Genomic DNA, 24,878 nt, shown 5'->3' on the forward strand with positions numbered 1-24,878 from the left:
TGTGTAATGTTGTGCTGGAATCTAAGAGCAAAAACTTTTTTTTTTTTTTTTTAATGCGCTATTTTTTTTCCCTACTTCGTCTTGTGATATTTATCTGACTGAGTCAGTATCGATCCTGAAGGGTTGAGGGTGAGTGGAGTGTATAAAGAAACTTGAACAAAAAAAATTGAACTTTTCCTTCTAGAAAATTATGCATTTTGCCGAAGTGAACTAAATGACACAACACCTAATCATAGGCTTCTGTCATTTGATTGCAGCGTAGCTCACTTCTGCCCTCTGTGTGGCTTGTTTTCTCTCTCGGTTGATTGCAGGGTCTTGCCGAAGGCCCCCTCCCCAGCTCTATGTTTATGCCGTATCATTGCCTACAGCAAGGATAAAAGAATGTGACCCGGGTAATTGACAGGAATGGAAAGCTGCGTAAACAGCGCAAAAATAGTCATTAATGAGTAAAACAAACGTTTCTAGCTGTAATGTGAACCTTCAGCAGTTTTCTGAGAACGTATCTATATTTTGCCTACACAAATCCTATTAATGGTGTACCTTTCCCTCCAAAGAAAGCAGATTTCCACTTTGTGGCATTGTTAAGTTGCCCTTTTGCATTGCTTTTAATATTTTGCATACATTTATTTATTTATTATAGGTACTTATATAGCGCCATCAATTTACGCAGCGCTTTACATATATGTTGTACATTCACATCACTCCCTAACCCTCAAGGGGCATACAACCTAATGTCGCTAACTTACATTCATACATACACATACTAGGGCCAATTTAGACAGGATCCAGTTAACCTACCTGCATGTCTTTGGAGTTTGGGAGGAAACCGGAGTACCCGGAGGAAACCCACGGAGGCACAGGGAGAACATGCAAACTTCAGGCTGGTGGTGCCGTTGTTGGGATTCTAACCAACGACTCCAGTGCTGCCAGGCAGAAGTGCTAACCATTTAGCCACTGTGCTGCTGTTGCTTGCTAAAGCAATATAAATGGTTTTTCATAATGTTTTGACTTCTAACCAATCAGTCTTGTTGATTGTTTTGGAAGAACATTGTGACGGGAGTCACTTTGGGTGGGGGGCCCATGGAACCCAGCTCACTTTGAAGAGGTGGAGAGACCCCCTGCCTCAGCTCCCCATATCCCTCTTATGTGTAAGTCACCCTGTGCCTGTTAGGGGTACAGGGTGATCTGTCCTAATATTGGGGTGGGGGGGTTGTTGATTGTTTAATGCCACGTGGTTGTATCCCATTGTTCTATTGTGTGTCTTGCTTGGGAGCAAACTATTATGGAATGTTTGTGTTTGTGTATTAGCTTAGTGGGGGGGTCTCCAGCAGCCCTCCCTCCTGATGGGACTGTCTGCTGGTGCGAAGTTTAAACACCTGTGTGTCTCTTGTTGCTAAGTGTAGATTGCCCTGCCCTGTGACATTATGCAGGGAGGGGGGATTGTCCCCTGAGTGTATAAAAAGCAAGTTCAAGATTCAAATAAAGAGTTCCATGTTCAGACAGACTGGTGTCGTCTAGTCTTCTTTGGTCAGCTGTGGTGTCGGTGTTTGGACGGGGATGCTGTATTATAACGGAAGTACCCAACCGCAGTCTAGGATCGGTTCCGTTACAAACATCATCTGGTCTAAACTATTTTTTGCAGAGAAGTTTGAGTGTCATTGTAGTTGGTGTCTTAAACACCTAAAGTAAAATGATCAAATACAACTGTATTATCGGGTAAAGCTGGCCATACACTAGTAGATTTTCTACAAAAACTATGCTTTGTGCATTCAATGACTGGTTGGGTTGGGTTCCAAAGTACTTCAAAGTTTTGTTCGCTTTTAACATTTCATTTTTGGATGAATGTAATTTTCCAAATGAAAACTACATTCAGGGTTAGAAATATGTTCATTGGTAAAATTTCCATCCTGCTCCTTTGAATTATATCATCACTGTGGTCAAAATTGAACATCGATTTGACTCCACTAATGACTAGAAAATCAAACGAATGTCTTTAAAACAAAACATGTCTAATGAAATTCTACACATTTTATAGCCACTTGATTAATGCTGACTAGAGATGAGCGAATTATTCAAAAATTCGATTCGGCTGATTTGCCAAATTTGAGGAAGAAATTCGATTCGATGCGAATTTATTCGCTACGAATTTAACTTATAAAAAGGGTTTCTAGGCTTCAGAGAGCCTTTATATTAGTGCAGAACACTGTACCTTTAATTTAAATGCCCTTGGAGATGAGGAAGGAGAAGGAGAAGGATGAGAAGAAGGAGAAGGATGAGAAGAAGGAGAAGGAGAAGGATGAGAAGGAGAAGGATGAGAAGAAGAAGGAGAAGGATGAGAAGAAGAAGGAGAAGGATGAGAAGAAGAAGAAGGATGAGAAGAAGGAGAATTCCAAGCCGGCAAAAAGTGTATCTGCAGAGCTCCGCTATTTCTTAGCGGAGCTCTGCAGATACACTTAGCGGAGCTCTGCAGATACACTTTTTGCCGGCTTGGAATTCTTCTTATTTTCATCCTACTTCTTCTTCTTCTTCATCCTCATCCTCTTCTTCTTCTTCTGAGGATGAGGATGAAGAAGAAGAAGTAGGATGAAAATAAGAAGAATTCCAAGCCGGCAAAAAGTGTATCTGCAGAGCTCCGCTAAGTGTATCTGCAGAGCTCCGCTATTTCTGACAGTTCTCTGACATTCACTCCATACAGCGGTTGAAACATTGTATCTATTTGTTTCCATAAATGGAAACAAATAGATACAATGTTTCAACCGCTGTATGGAGTGAATGTCAGAGAACTGTCAGAAATAGGCCATTTCTGACATTTATGGAAACAAATAGATACAATGTTTCAACCGCTGTATGGAGTGAATGTCAGAGAACTGTCAGAAATAGAGGAGCTCTGCAGATACACTTTTTGCCGGCTTGGAATTCTTCTTATTTTCATCCTACTACTTCTTCTTCTTCTTCTTCTTCTTCATCCTCATCCTCATCCTCAGAAGAAGAAGAAGAAGAATGAAAAGAAGAATGAAAAGAAGAAGAATGAAAAGAATGAGAAGAATGAAAAGATTCTTCTTCTTTTCATTCTTCTTTTCATTCTTCTTCTTCTTTTCATTCTTCTTCTTCTTCTTTTCATTCTTCTTTTCATTCTTCTTTTCATTCTTCTTTTCATTCTTCTTCTTCTTTTCATTCTTCTTTTCATTCTTCTTTTCATTCTTCTTTTCATTCTTCTTCTCATTCTTCTTTTCATTCTTTTTTTCATTCTTCTTCTCATTCTTCTTTTCATTCTTCTTCTTCTTTTCATTCTTCTTCTTTTCATTCTTCTTTTCATTCTTCTCATTCTTCTTTTCATTCTTCTTCTCATTCTTCTTTTCATTCTTCTTCTTCTTTTCATTCTTCTTTTCATTCTTCTCATTCTTCTTTTCATTCTTCTCATTCTTCTTTTCATTCTTCTTCTCATTCTTCTTTTCATGAAGAATGAAAAGAAGAATGAGAAGGAGAATGAAAAGAAGAATGAGAAGGAGAATGAAAAGAAGAATGAGAAGGAGAATGAAAAGAAGAATGAGAAGGAGAATGAAAAGAAGAATGAGAAGGAGAATGAAAAGAAGAATGAAAAGAAGAAGAATGAAAAGAAGAATGAGAAGAAGAAGAAGAAGAAGAATGAGAAGAAGAAGAAGAAGAATGAGAAGAAGAATGAAAAGAAGAAGAAGAATGAAAAGAAGAATGAGAAGAAGAAGAAGAAGAATGAAAAGAAGAATGAGAAGAAGAAGAAGAATGAAAAGAAGAATGAGAAGAAGAAGAAGAATGAGAAGAAGAAGAAGAATGAGAAGAAAAAGAAGAATGAGAAGAAGAAGAAGAATGAGAAGAAGAAGAAGAATGAAAAGAAGAAGAAGAAGAATGAGAAGAAGAAGAAGAATGAAAAGAAGAATGAGAAGAAGAAGAAGAATGAGAAGAAGAAGAAGAATGAGAAGAAGAAGAAGAATGAAAAGAAGAATGAGAAGAAGAATGGGAAGAAGAATGGGAAGAAGAATGAGAAGAAGAATGAAAAGAAGAATGAGAAGAAGAATGAAAAGAAGAAGAAGAATGAGAAGAAGAATGAAAAGAAGAATGAGAAGAAGAATGAAAAGAAGAAGAAGAAGAAGAATGAGAAGAAGAATGAAAAGAAGAAGAAGAAGAATGAAAAGAAGAATGAGAAGAAGAAGAAGAATGAAAAGAAGAAGAATGAAAAGAAGAAGAATGAAAAGAAGAATGAGAAGAAGAAGAAGAAAAAGAAGAAGAAGAATGAAAAGAAGAATGAGAAGAAGAAGAATGAAAAGAAGAAGAAGAAGAATGAAAAGAAGAATGAGAAGGAGAATGAGAAGAAGAATGGGAAGAAGAATGAGAAGAAGAATGAAAAGAAGAATGAGAAGAAGAATGAAAAGAAGAAGAAGAATGAAAAGAAGAATGAGAAGAAGAAGAAGAATGAGAAGAAGAATGAAAAGAAGAAGAAGAAGAATGAAAAGAAGAAGAATGAAAAGAAGAATGAGAAGAAGAAGAATGAAAAGAAGAAGAAGAATGAAAAGAAGAAGAAGAAGAATGAAAAGAAGAAGAAGAATGAAAAGAAGAATGGGAAGAATGAAAAGATTCTTCTTCTTCTTTTCATTCTTCTTTTCATTCTTCTTCTTCTTTTCATTCTTCTTCTTTTCATTCTTCTTTTCATTCTTCTCATTCTTCTTCTCATTCTTCTTCTCATTCTTCTTCTCATTCTTCTTTTCATTCTTCTTCTCATTCTTCTTTTCATTCTTCTTCTCATTCTTCTTTTCATTCTTCTTCTTTTCATTCTTCTTTTCATTCTTCTTTTCATTCTTCTCATTCTTTTCATTCTTCTTCTCATTCTTCTTTTCATTCTTCTTCTTCTTTTCATTCTTCTTTTCATTCTTCTTCTCATTCTTCTTTTCATGAAGAAGAATGAGAAGAATGAAAAGAATGAGAAGAATGAAAAGAAGAAGAAGAATGAAAAGAAGAAGAATGAAAAGAAGAATGCTTAGAATGAAAAGAAGAATGCTTAGAATGAAAAGAAGAATGAGAAGAATGAAAAGAAGAAGAAGAAGAATGAAAAGAAGAAGAATGAAAAGAAGAAGAATGAAAAGAAGAATGAGAAGAATGAAAAGATTCTTCTTCTTCTTTTCATTCTTCTTCTTTTCATTCTTCTTCTTCTTCTTCTTTTCATCTTTTCATTCTTCTCATTCTTCTTTTCATTCTTCTTTTCATTCTTCTTCTCATTCTTCTTTTCATTCTTCTTCTCATTCTTCTTTTCATTCTTCTTCTCATTCTTCTTTTCATTCTTATTCTTCTTTTCATTCTTCTTCTCATTCTTCTTTTCATTCTTCTTCTTCTTTTCATTCTTCTTCTTTTCATTCTTCTTTTCATTCTTCTTCTTTTCATTCTTCTTTTCATTCTTCTTCTCATTCTTCTTTTCATTCTTCTTCTTTTCATTCTTCTTTTCATTCTTCTTCTTCTTCTTCTTTTCATTCTTCTTCTTCTTCTTTTCATTCTTCTTTTCATTCTTCTTCTTCTTTTCATTCTTCTTCTTTTCATTCTTCTTTTCATTCTTCTCATTCTTCTTTTCATTCTTCTCATTCTTCTTCTCATTCTTCTTTTCATTCTGCTTCTCATTCTTCTTTTCATTCTTCTTCTTCTTTTCATTCTTCTCATTCTTCTTTTCATTCTTCTTTTCATTCTTCTTTTCATTCTTCTTCTCATTCTTCTTTTCATTCTTCTTTTCATTCTTCTTCTTCTTTTCATTCTTCTTCATGAAAAGAAGAATGAGAAGAAGAATGAAAAGAAGAATGAGAAGAATGAAAAGAAGAATGAAAAGAAGAAGTATTCCAGTACAGCAAAAAGTGTATCTGCAGAGAGCTCCGCTATTTCTGACAGTTCTCTGACAGTTCCTTCACATTTACAGCGGTTGAAACATTGTATCTATTTCCGAATAAAAACATCTGTATCCTAAATGGAAACAAATAGATACAATGTTTCAACCGCTGTACATGTGAAGGAACTGTCAGAGAACTGTCAGAAATAGCGGAGCTCTCTGCAGGGACACTTTTGCCGGCTGATCGGGAAAAATCCGATTCGCGCACCCGAAGTATGCTAATATTCGGATTCGCCGCAAATCGAATTTTTCCTGAAATTCGAAACGAATTCCACTTCGCCTGGTTCGATTCGCTCATCTCTAATGCTGACCATACACACAACAATCTCGCATTATAACTGTCATTTCAGTGAAAGAATTGGAGCTTCCAGAAATCGATTGCTTGAAATAGGTTAATCGGTAAACTTTTATTCCAATTGAAAAGGAACTATTAGAAATTACAATTGAATTGGACCACATTAGCTATATTCATTCTTTCTATTTGCCCAGATTACTGATTGTCTACTTTTATCCTGAGGACAGGGGCTTTTCCTCGATTTCTTGCCATGAGGAGACTATAACTGAGCACCACAAATTGAAAACATTATTTAATTAGTTTTTAATATTCATCCATGTCTCCATGCTTTGTTTTGGTGTAAAATCACATTGACCACACCCCACTAGCATTTATAGCCACGGCCATCTTGAGTAAGGGCAAATGATTCATGTAGCATTTACTTCCTGGCATCCATCTGCCCTTAACTGAGAGATGCTGACAGGAGGGTGTGCTTGGCTGAGAGAATCCTTCCTCCAGATGAAAGAAAAAATGGCCATGAAGACTCCTGGGATGGAGCAAATTGTATCGTGCTTTGCTGGGGGGGGGGGGTTTTGCCTTCCTCTGGATCAACTGTGGGTATAGGATTTAAATTTTTTTTTTTTACTATGTTTGAACTGGATGGACTTTTGTCTTTTTTTTTCAGCCAGACTGACTATGTAACTATGTATGACAACTGAAGAAATGTAAAAACAAAGTTTAAATCAAGCAAATATATTATAAATTCCTGTCTATTTACTAATGCTAGCAGCATAAGTCCTCATGCACACTGGACGTTTTTACAGCGGCTGTTTTTGGCTTTTGGCAGTTTTTTTTTTTCTACAGCCACCAAACTCCCCAGCATGTTATCCTATGTGTCCTTGCACACATAGGCTGTAATCAGCGTTTTTTGGCTTGAACAGAAATCTAGAACTAGTGGTTTCTAGAGGAGATTTTTAGCTGTAAAAACACTCTAATGCTTCTAAATGTGGTAAAACATGGCAAACCAGCCAAAATGTTTTGTCTTTTTTTTGTGTGTAAGAAACATAATGCAGCAAAATGCTAATGCAAAAATGCTAAAGAATGTAGAAAAACTTGCATTTTTAACGTGTCTTTATACAGCTAACGCTACCGGCATTTTTAAACCGCCTAGTGTACACGAGGATTTAAGATTAGCAATAGTTAATGTTGATTGGAAGAGTTCCACTTTAATGTCCAGCCATTCTGACTGGTGAAAACTCAGACTGTTATAGGCTGCTTGCAATTGAACCCAGACCCTGTACATTACCATGGACAATCAATATGATGGGCTGTGTCATTGGCAGATAGAAATGTATCGATGGAGGGAGGAACTGGTCAAATTTTAACAATATGATGAGGAGTTGGAGCTTTGCCGAATGGGAACCCCTAGCATTCACTTGAAGCAGAGGATACTGAAAGCATGGTCTAGGCTGGTCAGCAACTTTCAATATAGCAGAGACTGTTTCATGGAAAGTTTGCATCAACAAATTGAAATGTGTACTGATGCTTTTTTATGGGTTGCCATGTTTTTTTTTAATATGATTGTACACTCACTCTATTGGTGTACATTCCTTGATGTCACTTCTGTAATTATGAAATTAAAAAGGTGTGTTAAATGCTTGTACGTGCTTTTTGTAAATTTTTCATGATTAAGCCGGCTATAGATGGTTTTAATCTTGGCTAGTTCAGCAGGGACCGCCCAAGATTCGAACAATCTACGGGCAGGCTGATTGTACTCAGTTCGATTGTTGCACAACTTTGGTATAACCAGCATGTTGGAATTTTACATGCAATTACTGCTATAGCCACGAGCAATAATCGCCGTGTGCGGACGTTTCCCTGTGCACTCCCGCCAGGAGAACACAATAGCTCAATGGGAGGGAATCGAGCGATTTTTCTTTCCTGCTACCCTTAAGTTATGAACTGCTAGCAGAGCAGTAAAGCAGATACTTGCCTTTTGATATTGTCATTGTCTCTAAGGTTCTCCAAAGCTAAGGGCATTCACTTTTGCATCTCCACCTTTCTGCCCTTACCACTTCCCACCACCAAACACTTTGAGGAATCAATGAGATGCAGAAGGGGACTTCTGTAGCTTATATATGTGTGCTGTTTGAATCTTTTTATTTTAAGTTGTGGGCATATTAACTCTTAGATTAAGTTCATATTTTTATCATTATTATTATTGGATTCATAACACTGTGCGTATATATACTGTATGCGTGTGTGTGTGTGTATGTATGTATATGTATATATATATATATATATATATATATGTGTGTGTGTATATAATTATTATTATGATACAGGATTTATATAGCGCCAACAGTTTGCGCAGCGCTTTACAAAATGAAGGTAGACATTACAGTTACAATACAATTTGGTAAGAGGAAACAGAGGGCCCGGCTCGTTACAGCTTACAATCTAGGAGGAAGGGCTGAGTGATACAAAAGGTAATAGCCATGGGGGAATGAGCTGATGGAGGAATTAAAAAGCAGTTTACTAGTTAGAAGCAGGATAGGCTTCTTTAAAGAGAAGGGTTTGCAGGAATCGTCTAAAGGTGCATAGATTAGGAGATAGTCGAACAGATTGGGGTAGGGAGTTCCATGGGATGGGAGAAGCTCAGGAGAGGTCCCGGAGGCGCGCATGGGAGGAGGAGGCATGGTAAATAGAGAGCAGAAGGTCTTGGGAGGATTGAAGAGAGCAGTTTGGTTGATATTTTGAGAACATGCTGGTGATGTAGCTGGGGGCAGAGTTGTGGATGGCTTTTTAAGTTTTTGGCGACTGAAAGCCAGTGTAGGGATTGGCAGAGAGGGGTAGCAGACACTGAATGGTTGCTAAGGTGGATGAGCCTGGCAGCAGTATTCATGATGGCCTGGAATTTTTTAACTTTGTATGTAATAAATTCTAATGGTTTTATCTTGGATTACACTCAGCGGCCACTTTATTAGGTCCACCTTGCTAGTACTGGGTTGGACTCCTTTTGCCTTCAGAATTGCCTTAATTCTTCATGGCGTAGATTCAACAAGGTGTTGGAAACATTCCTCAGAGATTTTGGTCCATATTGACATAAGTTACTGTTGCCTTTCTATCATCTCGAAACAGTCTCCTCATTCTCCTCTGACATCAACAAGGCATTTTAGTCCACACAACTGCTGCTCACTGGATATTTTCTCTTTATCAAGACCATTCTGTGTAAACCCTAGAGATGGTTGTGCATGAAAAACTCAGCAGATCAGCAGTTTTTGAAATACTCTGACACCAACAACCATGCCACGTTCAGAGTCACTTAAATCCCCTTTCTTCCCTATTCTCATGCTTGGTTTGAACTTCAGCAAGTCGTCTTCACCACGTCTAGATGCCTAAATGCTTTGAGTTGCTGCCATGTGATTGGCTGATTAGCAATTCGTGTTACCAAGCAATTGAACAGGTGTACATAATAAAGTGGCCGATGAGTGTATGTGTGGTATTGAATTACTTTGCACCTATTATGGAGGAGTGTGCTTCTTTGTAAGGAGTGTGCTTCTCTCCTTTTTTTCTTGCACAGCAAAGTTAATATTAACCCACTAATTAGCAGCATTAGAGTCAGGAGTGAAAAGTCACAGAATCTTCAGCAAAGTACAAGGGAGCCATTTTCGAAGGACTGAAGTTGGAACCTTGTATTCAATGTTGTTCATGTAGGCCCCATTAGGAATACTGAACATGGACACCATCATAGCATTGATATTGTAGATAGCCAGGATCATTCATGATGGTGATTCCCATGAAGTGCCAACTGGTATAAATGGAGCTGTATATGGTGAGAAGTGGAAGGCCACAGGTGTAAAATAGGCAGTTTGTGCAGGTATGACATTCTTGAGGTGCGTTGGGAGATCTTGAGTAACTTCGGTAATGTAGTACTGTGTTGGGAGGACAAATATCTGTAACATTTTATATGAGACAACAGTGACGATATATTATTTGCACAGTTTTTTGTAGGCTATGTTCAGCACTAATAGTCATTACAATAAGACCACTTTTGTGTATTTGGTAGATACTGGTATACTTTTTTTTTGGCTTTCTATTGAAGCACACTGGTCTACGGTGCATAAAGTAATGTTAAGGCATCCTAAACTGCACAGAATGGGTCTAAAGTCTGCTTGATAAATTTAGGGATGTGTTCTGCATATCACTGTTTAGTATTATTCATAAAACCAGCAGTCTATAAGGCAGAAAAAAAACTGATTTCACATTTAGGACACAGAAGTAATAGGCTAGATAAGCACCATGTGAGGACATTGCAGTCAACTAAATGCATTTTATGTTCATTTTCACTGAGAGGGGCCTTTTTATAGATCCCATAAATTATACACAGTTGGTTTCCTGTTATACTGAATTTATCTTTTCAGAGTTTTTCCTTTCCTTTAGTAATACTGCATTCAAAATGCACTGTAAGAAATCATTCAAAAACTAGCAATTTCACTGCATGTACTGTCCTATCAATGTAAATGGATTAAATATTACATTTTAAAGGCTCATGCTACCTAAAACTGTTATATCTGGTGGGCTAAACCATTTATATCATATGTGTTGCCTTCTTTTTAATGGGGATTCTGAAAGCTGAAGATTATTATGTCCGAGTCCCAAGCGCTGCCCCAGACCAGTGCACACCTTCTACACTAGAGACCTCAGTTTGCCCACTGCATTCTTTTACTCTGCTGTAAAATCCCACTGGTTAAGCAAGATTTCATATGGTGCCTCTGTCACATGGCCAGCTTGGTGCACTAATCCCTTCTTTCACAAATACCCTGAGATTTAGAAGGCGGCAGGGGCAGACTGACCATTTGGAAACTCTGGAACTGCCCGAGGGCCCGGGGTCAGTAGGGGGCCCCATGAGATGCCCCTGGTACCTTTTTTATCATAGGCTTTTTTGAGTTTGGGCAAGGACACAGGGGCCCCATTATCCCCTATTGCCCGGGGGCCCCATGAGTTGTCAGTCCGCCCCTGGAAGGCAGTTTTGGGCAATCAAACTTTTGTGCATCAATCCAGTTTGGAATTATTAGCTTTGAATGGCTGGACCCCTTCATGTACAGTTTTGAAGAACTTTTAGCACATTTATGTTTACAAGTTCCATTTCTAAGTCCTGGGAATTCACATTCTAGAAAGATTTGTATTTTGGACATCTCTTACAAAGCATATTTAAATAAGAGAGTTTGTGCTTCAAGAAATTGACAGCAGCAAGCACACTTGGTGTATCTCATCAAAATTGTGTATCAATCAGTGCTATAAAACACTATAAAATAAAAGGTGTAAAATAAATACATAAAATTATATATATTACAGGTAGCAATGTCAATTTACGCAGTGCTATACATATATATTGTGCATTCCGATCAGTCCCTAACCCTCAAGGAGGGTACAATGTAAGGGCCCTTACTCACATTCATACATATACATACTAGGGCCAATTTAGACAGCAGCCAATTAACCTACCAGCATGTTTTTGACCGGAGTACCCAAAAGAAAAGAATGCAGACTCCAGGCAGGTAGTGCCAGGGTTGGGATTCGAACCAACCATCCTAGTGCTGCTAGATGGAAGTGTTAACCTCTTACCCACTGTATTGTGTGTTTTATTTTTTTAAATATATATATAATCATCAAAGCAGACAAAAATTACATCAGAATGAACAAAAATTTTGTGTAATCATCTGAATCATGAATGAATAAATAGTTTTTGGACTAATATCACAGCCTTATTTTGCAAAACAAAAAGGTCCAGACAAGTCCAAAAAGTGATAAGAAAATCCTATGTGTGCCAACGTTGCCAGAAGACCCCCAAACTCACCTCCCCGATGGGCCCCAATCTGTGTATCGATGTGTATTGTAGATTCACAAATGACCGGAGAAAGTGTTTGTTGTCCAGAGATCTTTTTAAATAAAGAAAAGGGTCTCTAAGATTATTTTATTTATTTTCACACAGGCTCTGGGCACAATGAAGAGGATCCCAGGGAGTGCATCTATTACAACGTCAACTGGGAGACAGAGAAGACAAACCAGAGTGGTGTGGAAAGGTGTGATGGAGAGAAGGACAAGCGGCTTCATTGTTATGCATCTTGGAGGAATAACTCTGGCTTCATTGAACTTGTGAAGAAAGGCTGTTGGTTAGACGATTTCAACTGCTATGACAGGTAAGCTGCAAGCAAACCTGAATCAAAGTAACATGTAATTATTCCATTGGGCATTGAATGTCCCATTTCATAAGAAGTCTTATTCTACATATATAACACAAAGGAACACCTCACTCAAGACTTCTTTCAGTTTTGGATGATCGTGAGGGGAAATAAGGTTGTTGAATTATCCACAAATTCTTTATGCTCTTCTAGTCTAGTCATAACACTTTTTACAGAGATTGGTAAACCATTGACATAAGCCCCTTCCCCTAAAGGAGCAAATGCAAGCCATAGACAATGTCCTTTCCTTAACCATGGGTTGTAGGGAGGAAAATCACTCAATCCCCCCATCAGTGCAGTCAGTGTTGATGGGGGAATCCCTCCTGCAGCCCTATTGTGTCCTTCCAGCAGGGAGCCTTCCATGACAGCAGAATGCAATGATCAGCCACTGGCAGTAATCTCTTGTAAAGAATCCAATAGGCTGGTGGAACTGAAGTCGTTAGTTGGATCGACTTCAGTACAGCCAGCCTGCCCATAGATGAATCTGTCCCTGCTGAACTGGCTGAGATTTGATTCATTGATGTCCAGCTTTACAGTCTACATACCATACCACAGCCAAGAGTGCACCTAACAACATGAACTACAATCCGTTTGGAGGAAGGTCAATTAACCTACTAACAACATATATGGTGCGAACCATCAAACTGCAGCGGTGTGTTGCTGGTGAGAGCCAAACCCAGGTCTGACATTGTCAGGTTGATATTCTTCTGATCTGGCTTCCATATTGTTTTAGACTCAATAACCTTGAACTAGTATTTTATATCTTTCTTCCATGTCAGAGACTGAAATTATTGAAGCCATTTGATCAGCATGGCAGCCAAGAAACGAGCATTTTAGGAAGGAGAGTTCAATAGTGGCAACCACAGGTTTCTTATGAAAGGTTTCCTTTAATCTCTTTGTGAAAAATATTGTTACTTATTAAAACATAATTAAATTGCTACTCCAGGAGTTTCTGTAATTGCAGCTCTTGTATATAAACCTCAGGCAGCAGCACTGTTGCAATAGAATAATTTATTCAGAAACCGTGTTACCCTTTTTTGAACTGTGACTTATTTTAGTTAACATGAATGGTAAAACATTTTCTAAAATACATTTTTCAAGTGGAAGCCCTGGAGTTTCACCGCTTATTATTTTGTGAGGTTGTCCTCCCCCAAGAGATTTGCCTTTTTTCATGTAATCATTTTTTCTGCTTCTTTTCCATCTATGCTGCAATGTACATGACTTGATCAATATATATCTCTGTGTGTCTGGCACCCATATACCTGACAGCTGTCCTCCAGTCCCTTTCACATAAACATGACATATTCTTGTTGAGTGAGGATTTTTCAGTAAAATGACATTGTCATTCTTTGCACTCGAGGACACATTCATACAGTTTATTAGACACTGCCTTAATTTATACTAGCACGCGTCTGATGTTCAACTACACATATAAAAATGATTCAAGCTGCTGTACACTGCAATCAGGCAGAGGGACAAGTTCAAATGTTGCCCAGTTTTGATCACTCACTATATATTTATTCAGAGCTGGGGACTTGTGCTTCATCGACAACAGGGAATGTTCAAAATAGTTTTACATGTTAAAATGTGTCCTACCCTGTGCACAATGAACAATTAGTGGAGGGTAGATGAATTATGTTAACTCTATCATATACGTAGCCTTAGGCTTCTTGCGCATGTGCACAACCCCCACAGAGATTGACATCAAGGTACATCCATCGTAATTTTAAATCTGTTGGTTGAAGAAGAACCTTCGCTAATGTACCTGAGATATTTATATGCACAAGTTGGCACTGGGACACAAGCTCAATACCACACTAGAACGCTTTGTGTATTAATCACCATTCCATACACACGTACACTGGGCCACCATATGTCAATACAGGATGAATGTGCTGCAATTATAGTTTTAAACTGTATCTCCAGTCTGGTTGAGGAAAAATACTTTCTAGGTAGACTACACACATTGAAAGGAATTTATCAAAAGTTGGTGTTTTTTTTTTTTGTTTGTTTTTTTTGCAGATGTATACATTTATTTTTAAACTGCTGTGTGATGTTTTTCATTTAAATCCGTTATAGCAAACTGTTTAAAATGGTATAAATACTTTTGTAAGATCTTCCACAACTGAAAGAGTATCTAAGCTGACCAGAAGACAAGATGGCTAATACGGGCAATTTTGGATCAAGTGTTCTTGTGATCCTTTTTAGATGCATGTTACCAAGAAATATCATTTGTAGATAATATAGTTATTGTTTATGGAATGATTATTTTGATTAATTGGTCACAATCTTGGAAAGCACAGTCTCGTGTATAAATGGCTAAGGCTTAGGTTCTTATTGGCATGTGTTATTCATTCCATAATTTCTGCGTCACCTCATTCTTTTTGGCAGTCTTGATATACCCGTGTCTTCTTATTTTGTTTTCAGACCGCAGTGTGTAGCAAAAGAAGAGAACCCGCAAGTGTTTTTCTGCTGCTGTGATGGGAACTACTGTAATGAGAAGTTTACTCATTTGCCTGATGTCGGTAAGTGTCAAGGTATTTATTATTATTTATTACAGGTACTTGTATAGTGCCATCAATTTAGGCAGCACGTTACATATATTGTACATTCACATCAGTTCCTGCCCTCAAGGAGCTTACAATCTAAGGTAGGTTAAAAAAAATTCTGTGAATTGTTATGGAATGATAACTAATTAATTTGCAGCTGGTTTCTTTTACAGACATCATAGGAAATCCTAAGTGAACTTTTTACCTCTGTACTAGTAAAGTAAGATTTTTTATGCATTTAATTCTGAAAGATCAGCCTGGCCAAAACTGAATTTTCAGTTACAGGTATAGTATCCTAGCCCAAATCATCTGCTGTTTTCTCAAACTTGTGGAAATGACTGGCATTTTGTGCCTTTTGTCATTTTTGGGTCTGATTTTGCACACATTGTCATATTTGGCATTTCTGCCCACCCAGGGAACAACTTCATGATTGCCATAGACTAGATCTGAAATAGGCAATTTGACTGCTTTTTTATTTCCTTAATTAGCCACATTCTACATTAAAACCAAGCCTAGAGCAACTCAAACATTATTGGGTGCCCGCTGTATTACTTGTTTCTTCTCGTCATTTGGCCTAACTGCAGCCTTCTCTTCCCAATGACTTTGGGACACGATGATATAACCTGCAGCAAGGCACCCAAACAAGGATAATATCCCAATGTGACTGACAGGTGCCGACATCTGTGTAAACAGTGATAAAACATTAAAATCTACTTATTGTCTATTATGATAGTCCTCAGCAACTTCTTGAGTGCCTTTTTTTTTTTTTAATTAACAAAATGCTTCTTTATTTTTTTAAAAAGAAAGTCGACTTCTTAAAAAGGAATCATTTTAGGTGGGGAGAAAATAATTCTTGAAATAAACTACAAATTAATGATCAGTGATTACTTTCCTTAGTCCTCATGCACACTGGATGTTTTTACAGCGGCTGTTTTTGGCTTTTGACGGTTTTTTCTACAGCCAGCAAACCCCCCCAGCATGTTATCCTATGTGTCCATGCACACATAGACTGTAATCAACGTTTTTTGGCTGGAAATAAAACCCCAGAACTAGTGGGTTTCTAGAGTTTTTTTAGCTGTAAAAATGCTCTAATGCTGAAAACGCAGCAAAGTGCTGTAAATTGCAGCAAACTGGCGTTTTTGGATTATTTTTTTTAGCAAAAAAAATTTTTTTTATTTGGTCAAAAAGAAAACTTGCTAAAGACTGCAAACGCGAAAAAACACGGCAAAACACCACTAAACGCTAATGCAAAAATGCTGAAAAACTCACGTTTTTAACATGACTTTACATGGCTAACTTTACAGGGCTAACATTACCAGCGTTTCTAAAATGCCCAGTGTGCTTGGAGCCTTAAAACATTATTTCAAACATATGTGATATTTATTGTATATAAACAAAATATTTTTTATTACCAGGGTCGGGGGGTGCATTTCTGAAACCAGTGCCTTTGCTTGTACAGTCATAGAGACTAATGTCTGGAGTTACCTTAGTCATTTTTTTTTTATGCTAGAAGATAGATGTAGGAGGAATTCATAAAACATTTTGTAAGCTCAAAACTACCTTCAGTAGTCCCTTATATTTTTTAGTGAGGAATATCCAGGAACAGCAGTTAACAACATAAAAATGACCTATTATAGTCCCTCCAATCTGTAAAGCAATTTAAGGTTTGACAATTTTTTGACCTCACTGTTTTTTGTAGATGCTGATATGACCACAAATCACTGTCTTTGTGATATATGAGCTTGTGTTCTTGGCTTTGTACACTTAGTGTGACCATCATATTGGCAGTCCCACTCTATCTTTTGGATTTTTAAAATAATATTAATGGTATTTTTTTTAAAATCACAAACGTATCTTACTTACCTGCTCTGTGCAGCGGTTTTGCTCAAAGCAACGCTGAACCTCTTGTTCTCAGTTCCCCTGCCAGCAGTCCTGGCTTCTACTCTCTGTTGTGTGCCACCATAGCAGCAAACCGCTTGCTATGAGGGCACTTGTGTATACTTACTCCTGAGCCCCACTCTGTGTGTCCATTGGCACACATAGCGGGGTTCAGCCCCACCCCCTGCTCCTTCCTCACTGGCTGTGATTTACAGCAGCAGGAGCCAATGACTCTTGCTGCTGTCTCTGAGCCAATGAGGAGGGAGCTAGCTGGGAGAGCCTCCGCCCTCATGGACACTGCTGGATCGATCAGGCTCAGGTAAGTATTAGGGGGGCTGGGAGAAGGGGGGAATAGCTGTACACAGGTTTTTTTACCGTCATGAAAACCTTCAGCCTTTACAGCCACTTAACTTGTATAAAGCAAAAACAACTATTTTAATCTGTTTCAGCTTACATTTGCTAATTTTCTTAGTTTCCTTTTTAGTGGTTTTCTTAATTTTGTACCTGCTGTTCTTGGCAGGAACACACTTCCTATCCCAGTGTGCTCAATTGCCTCCCATGGCTGTATGTATGAAGAAGTAAAGTTTTCATCCTATTCTGTTCTCCTGATTTGAACAACAATCTACTCTTCCTCTTCTCCATAACAACAAATTGCATAGGTAGGGGCGTTCTGTAGTTCACAGAAGAGAACTAGTAAGCATGATAGCATTTTTTTATATTTTCGTTCATTGCACAGGAAGTTACAAGGACACTGGATTTTGGCAGGAGTATTATTACAGGTACTTGTATAGAGCTGTCAATTTACGCAGTACTTTACATACAGTGCTCAGCATAAATGAGTACACCCCTTTTGAAAAGGTAAGATTTTAATCAATATCTCAATGAACACAAGAACAATTTCACAAATTTTGACAAAACCTGAGTTTAATAGAACATTTGTGTAGCTAATTACATGAAAGTAAGGTTAATATTATAACTTACACTGCAAAATCTTCAGTTTTACTCAAATTAGTTGATGCAAAAATGAATACACCCCACAGCAAGAACTACTACATCTAGTATTTTGTATGACCTCCATGATTTGTAAGGACAGCACCAAGTCTTCTAGGCATGGAATGAACAAGTTGGCAACATATTGCAACATCGATCTTTTTCCATTCTTCAAGAACAACCTATTGTAGAGACTGGATGCTGGATGGAGATTGATGCTCAACTTTAGAATTCCCCATAAGTGTTCTATTGGGTTTAGATCAGGAGACATACTTGGCCACTAAATCACCCTGTTCTTCTTCAGAAATGCAACAGTGGCCTTAGATGTGTGTTTTTTGGATCATTGTCATGTTGGAAAAGTGCACGAAGACCAAGGGCACGTAGTGATGGTAGCACCTTCTCTTTCAATATAGAGCAGTACATCTGTGAATTCATGATACCATCAATGAAATGCAGCTCCCGGACACCAGCAGCACTCAGGCAGCCCCATAGAAGGACACTGCCACCACCATGCTTCACTGTAGACATCATGTATTTTTCTTTGTACTCCTCGGCTTTGCAATGCCATACAGTTTTTAAGCCATCAGTTCCAAAACCTTTTTTCTTGGTCTCATTACTCCAGAGTCCCAATAGTCTTCTTTTTCAGCATGGACCCTGGCAAATTCTAGGCAGGCTTTTTTGTGCATGGGCTTTAGAAGAGGCTTCCTTCATGGACAACACCCATGCCATTCCTCTGCAGTGTATGCCGTATTGTGTTACAGGAAACAATCACCCCAGTTTGGCTTTCTACTCCTTTAGCTAACTGCAGTGAACTTGTATGGCAATTTTCTTCAACCTTTCTCAGCAGAAGGCACTCCTGTCAAGGTGTTGAATTCCGTGGACAGCCTGGACGTCTCTGTTAGATGTTTGCAGTTCCATCTGTGTTAAATTTTTGTATCACTTTTGCTATAGTATTCTGACTGATAAGTAAAGCTTTGCTGATCTTCTTGTAGCCTTTACCTTTCTTCTGTAAAGAAATTATTTTATTTCTCAGGCCTTGTGACATTTCTCTTCCATGTGGTGCCACTGCTGACCACATGAAATGGGAAGGTGTTTTCCTTGTTAAGAAACGCCCTTTTATAATCAACTGTCTGCTGGACACCCGTTTAATGAATAAATAGACTCACCTGAGTTGAATTGCTGTTAATTAGGATTTTGTTGTCTAAAATTTAGCTTTGCTCCTAATGCAGGCCATAGACGGTTCGTTTATCGACCGATTTTTCGTCCGAAAGAATAATCGGCCGATTTTCGCACTGTTAGTGGGGCAATGGCATCGGCCAATTTTCACGGTTCCTCCTCATTTCGTTTATTGGTCAGTCTGGAAAATTCGTGAAAAATGTCCAATTTTCTAAATCATTGGTGGCAACATCGGTTTACAGAACGAACGATATTTCGTTTTTCGGACAAAAAAATCGGCCGATAAACGAACTGTCTGTACATGGTCTTGAATGAATTTGTTGATAAAAATACTTATTTGTGCGTGCAAATTAACAAATCTTGTTTGCAATCAATGGCCCACATTTGAGGCAGTATTTCGTAGTATAGTATCCCATAGAAATTTTTGATTCTAAAAGGAAAGGTTCAATGACAAATCTGTTGCGGTGGAAAAAAATGAACTTCTATTAAATAACTAATGCAGTGTAGGGATTTGACCTTGATATTGTAAGTATACTATAATTAGCACTTTGTAGGTTAATAACTGCAATAGTTAACAAAATTGGACAAAAGGAAAGGGGGGGGGGTGGCAACAGTTAGAAAGTCTCAGAAAAATTGTAGCATCCAGATGGATTTTTAGGTGCATTAGCCACCTGGCACTTGGCTCTTGTCCAACTCTGCACAGGGAACAATAGCTGTGTGTGCATTTAGGAATTAACTTTCCAGGCAGGACTTGTATGAAACAGACCCCCAAAAAGAGGTCAGAAAAAAAAGTGTAGCAGTGCACACTGCATTTTTACCTAAGGCTTATGTACCATTTATTCCATACAAGCCCAATGTATACACAGATGGCCATGAAAACAATATTTACATCAAACCAAAACAATGAGGTGTAGAGAGCAGTATTCAACCAATTAAATTACCATCTACTGTAACCATGAACGTGTAAGATTACTTCTGCTTGGTTGTTTCAAGTCATTTCACAAGTTATATTTCAATTCACGTGACAGAATCAATCCCATATATAACTAAAGAGGATTTACTACTTCAAAACCTGTCACAAAGCACTTAGTCTAGTGGCAAAAAGTACAAGTAAAGGTTACTCTTGATGCAAGGGAATAGGATAAGCAAATCCAATGGGCAGTCATTTTACACATTTGGTCCTATAAATGTCAAGCAGATCCCTCTTTGGTAGCCTTCCAGTTGGGGAGGTCAGCCATTTACATTAAAGCAGCCTTTCTCAACCTTTCCAACAGAGAGGAATCCTTGAAATAACTCTTCAATCTCAGGGAACCCCTGCTAAAAATGATTATATCTACAGCTCATGATAGTTTAGTGCGATGGCCAGTGAGAAGAATGCTCCTAGCACTTGTGGTCATTGGGAAGGATTCCCCCTTACAGATAGCTAAAAGGATCAATGGGGTCAGTGGGAACTTATCAGAGAGGCAGAAATTTCTCATTGTTCAAGGAACTTCTAGCAACTTTTTGAGGAACAATGTAAGCCTGGTTGAGAAACCCTGCACTGAAGTGTTTGTAAAGCCAAGCAATAAAGTATTAAGCAATTAAAGTGTTACTAAACCCAAAACAGTAAAATCAGTCTGTATATGCAGCAAAGCATGCTTGTTATACTCACTGTGGAACCTAAGGAGTTAATCCTCTGCATTGTGTAAAAAGGCAGTTTGATCCTTTCTTCTCTGCCCCTCCTCTTGTAGAAATGACCACCTGATACAGACTGAATCCGTAGTTACATGCACATGCTCAGTTTGGTGTGTATTGCTAGAAAGGTTTTTTTTTTTTTTCTTGGGAGAGTGCATGTGATCAGTACAGGGCCGATCAGCACTGTACAGACAGAGGGTCAAGGGTTTCACATACTCCTACAGCAGAAAAAAAACTCCTCCTACAAGCTTTAACCAGTGATCTGCTGAAGTCACAAGACTGCTCATGAGAAAAGGTATTTAGCTGTTTACATTGACTAAAATAATTGCTTTTCCATGTTGTGTGTACTGTGGGAGACCAGATATAGTGAATGCAGGGTCCTGGGTTTAGTATCACTTTAGTTATGTTGTACAACTTGCATTGGTATATCCAATTTTTTTTTCCTAAACTTTGGCTATTCTATTGGCAATTTGCTAAATCTTACTTTGAAGATGATGCCAGTCTTGTATTTCCATATTTTGCTTCTTGTATTAGGATGTCTATTCATGGAGGTGGACTACAGGTTTGCTGATGCACACTGTATCTGTAGGCTTCCTGTTATCAACAGCATTCATGCTACCAATCATTGTTGCACATACCCTCTGCACTACATTGTATCTGAGCACCACAAACCAAAAGCGCTGTATAATTCGTTTTTAATATCCAAAGCAAACGCCCCTATCCATTCATGTTGCCATGCTTTATTTTGCTGAGAATTCACTTACAAAAACACACCTCTGGCATTTCTGGCAGTGGTCATCTTCAGTAAGGGATTCATGTAGCATTTACTTCCTGAAATCTATCTGCCCTTAGCTCAGGCATACAGGCAGGAGGGTGTGCTTAGCTGAAGAGCCACTCCTCCCCTCCAGAAGACTCCTGGGATGTATGCCATCATTTGCCTAAGCCTGGAAACCAGGAAGTACCTGAAGAAATATAAAAAATTGTTTAAAACAAGTACCGTATTTGCCGGCGTATAAGACGACTTTTCAACCCCTGAAAATCTTCTGAAAAGTCGGGGGTCGTCTTATACGCCGGTATACGGCGAGCCGGTGTGTCAGGGCGGCACTTTTTCCAGGGGCGGTGTCCTCCAACGGACACTAAGTACAGGGGTGGGCAGAGGGGCTGCTGTACCTTACCTGGCTCCGGTCCCGATCCCACGATGATCCGGTCCAGGAAGCGCGGCTGCTCCTTCTTTCAGTTCTGCCGCTCGATGGTCGCGCGGCCGCTCGGCTCCGCCTCCTCACCGGTGATTGGGCGCCAGCGCACACAGGCGACCAATCACTGGCGAGGAGGCAGAGCCGAACGGCCCCGCGAAAATCAAGCTGCCAAACTGAAAGAAGGAGCAGCAGCTCCTCTCCCCCACTGACACTAACGATGGGGCACTATTCCTCCTCCACACTGACACCAATGATGGGGCACTATTCTCCCCACTGACACCAATGATGGGGCACTATTCCTCCCCCACTGACACCAACGATGGGGCACTATTCCTCCCCCACTGACACCAATGATGGGGCACTATTCCTCCTCCCCACTGACACCAACCATGGGGCACTATTCCTCCTCCCTACTGACACCAACGATGGGGCACTATTCCTCCCACTGACTAATGATGGGGCACTATTCCTCCCACTGATACCAATGATGGGGTGCTATTCCTCCCACTGACACCAATGATGGGGCATGATTCCTCCCACTGATACAAATGATGAGGCACTATTCCTCCCACTGACACTAATGATGGGGCACTATTTCATCCACTGACACCAATGATGGGGCACTATTCCTCCCACTGACACTAATGATGGGACACCATTAGTGTCAGTGGGAGGAGTAGTGCCTCATCATTGGTATCAGTGGGAGGAATCATGCCCCATCATTGGTGTCAGTGGGAGGAATAGCACCCCATCATTGGAATACCATACTGAAATACCATACCATATTGAAATCAAATCTGATGTTTTTTTATTCGGTGTGTGTTGGAAGAGGGGTAGTCTTATACGGCGAGTATAGCTCAAACCCTATATTTTAACAGGAAAAGTAGGGGGTCGTCTTATACGCCCAGTCGTCTTATACGCGTGCAAATACGGTAAGTATATTATACATGCCTAGCTATTTACTAATTCTAGCAGCATAAAGATTCAAAAACAGACAATGTTGATGAGAGAGTGACATTCTATGTTAAGTTGCTTGATAGCATCTTTATATGGCTCTATGCTTCACATTGCTGTTAGCAAAGAGTGTCAGGGGTCATCAAGGAGCCGCCACTACCAACCCACATCAGTGGGAAGGGCAGCTAGGGATGCAGGGAGCTAAAGACCCTTATGCAGCCGCAACTTTACACTTTTTTAGTGATACTCCAACTTCAGACACACCTATTGCCCTGCCCACTCACAAAGGGGAAAACCTGGTGGCAGTCATGTGACAGAGGAAATGGACTTAAAAATGGTATTTAGCATTTTGTATGGTGAATTTCTACTGTAGAGATGCAGTATATAATGGTAGAGACTTGGCAAGAAAGAGACAAAGCTCAATCTTTGAGTTACAGTTTGTATATAACTTCAACAGCCTATATCTACCGGATCTACAGCTTGTTTTGGTTTGTGTTTTTCACTGAAGGCAATCCCTGCTTATGTATTATTTTGTCATATAAACAGTTTAAATTGCCCAGGCTTATATAAAGGCCAACATGGCATCCTCTATTGCCTATGGGTGACAGATATGGTTTAATTCACATCCTGCCTGGAAGAAAAGTTTCCTTGGTGCATTCCCTTTAAATTTCCTGAAAGAAAAAAAAAATAGTGAACAGATGGCACCTTGTCACCAAAGAAAAGCCATTCAATCATTAACTTTTCTATACAGAATCCAAGAGGCTTTCATTATACACGGTGCTGGGGATAGCTCCACATCAGCATTTCTCACACTGCGCCCACAGTGAAAGTGACCTTAACCAAACAAAGGAAAATCTCTCCCATTCAGAGTCCCAGTAATGCAGAATACCACAACCTTTATCTAGAAATATAGGGACAGGTTTAGCAAACTTTATTTTTTTAAATGTTTACCACCTAAGAAGAAATTGGTTTTGGCCTGTTGGTTTCAATTAAATTATCTTTATTTATTTATTTTTTTAAAGGCTGAAATTTGGGTTTCTTGATAGCTGTGGAATAGATCCAGAACTATCCATTTTGTGAAAATAACGGCAGGTTAAAATGTTTAATGGCCAACTGCGGTGGAAATTATAGCATGCTTTCAAGGCACAAAGCTCCTTTTCCTGGCTGATAACAAATGATCTGTACAAGAAATGTCAATTTTAAGCACATTGTTCTTATTTGTGAATGTACTCCTATGTTTCATGGCAGAGTCACTGCATTTCACATTAAGTTCTCCTGTGATTGGTATTTACTTGGGATATAATCAGTAAGACACTGAGAAGGACAATCATAATGTGTAAAATGCAGTAATCTATAGGTACTACCATGAACTAAACCGTCAAGGATAACAAAAATTATTAGTATCTAATGACAAAACTGTTTCGATTTCAGTAGAAGTGTTGCAGCCATAGATCTATAAAGCTCAGTGCATATTTTTGATCTGGGCAACCCACTACTGCTCAAGCTGGTCTCTATGACCATTGCCTCTTTCAGTGCCCCCTTCATTGCCATAGCCCTACCTTTCCTGGCATAGCAATGACATAAAATCCTTCTGCTCTTTCTGCTTCCCTATCTTGGCAGTAAAATATCTATAGAGTTTCTTATCTTACTGTCTCTGCTATACACACCACCTAAAACAACACCTTTACTGCATTGTGCCTTCAGCAGTTGTACTTCAATGATTATAATCAGTAGCCATCTATTAAGGACCTGCAGAACAGTGATTCCCATACACCCCTTTTTAGCCATAATCAAACAAGCATAAGGGCTGCATGAACAAGAGTCACTCTACTCTGTGCTAATTCTGGGTAGCCCACCATTATTGCACTAGCCCTATATGTGGCACAGACTGCACTATTGTGCTTCTTTGAGTTCTTTTCTATTTAACTGGCCTGGACCCCTTGATGACAATTGTCACCAGAGCAGGAAATGTGGAAATATCTTAACAGAGGCAATAACAGCAAAACATACTGTACATGATTGAACTTGGGGGGGGGGGGGGAA

At 38.9% G+C, this 24,878-nt stretch overlaps 1 protein-coding gene across 1 annotated transcript in view; it reads left to right on the forward strand.

Moving 5' to 3' along the window:
- The window catches only part of ACVR2B (activin A receptor type 2B), a 276,193-nt gene that overhangs the window by 161,227 nt on the left and 90,088 nt on the right, over positions 1-24,878 (forward strand). Inside the window, exons 2-3 of the mRNA XM_089673123.1 lie at positions 12,169-12,376; positions 14,846-14,943. Coding sequence (XP_089529249.1) covers positions 12,169-12,376; positions 14,846-14,943 — 306 coding nt within the window. The remainder of the gene's footprint in view (positions 1-12,168; positions 12,377-14,845; positions 14,944-24,878) is intronic.

This window comes from Staurois parvus, unplaced genomic scaffold, assembly GCF_062004578.1.
Source record: "Staurois parvus isolate SC_StPar_1 unplaced genomic scaffold, SC_StPar_1.0 ptg000136l, whole genome shotgun sequence".
NCBI lineage: Eukaryota > Metazoa > Chordata > Amphibia > Anura > Ranidae > Staurois > Staurois parvus.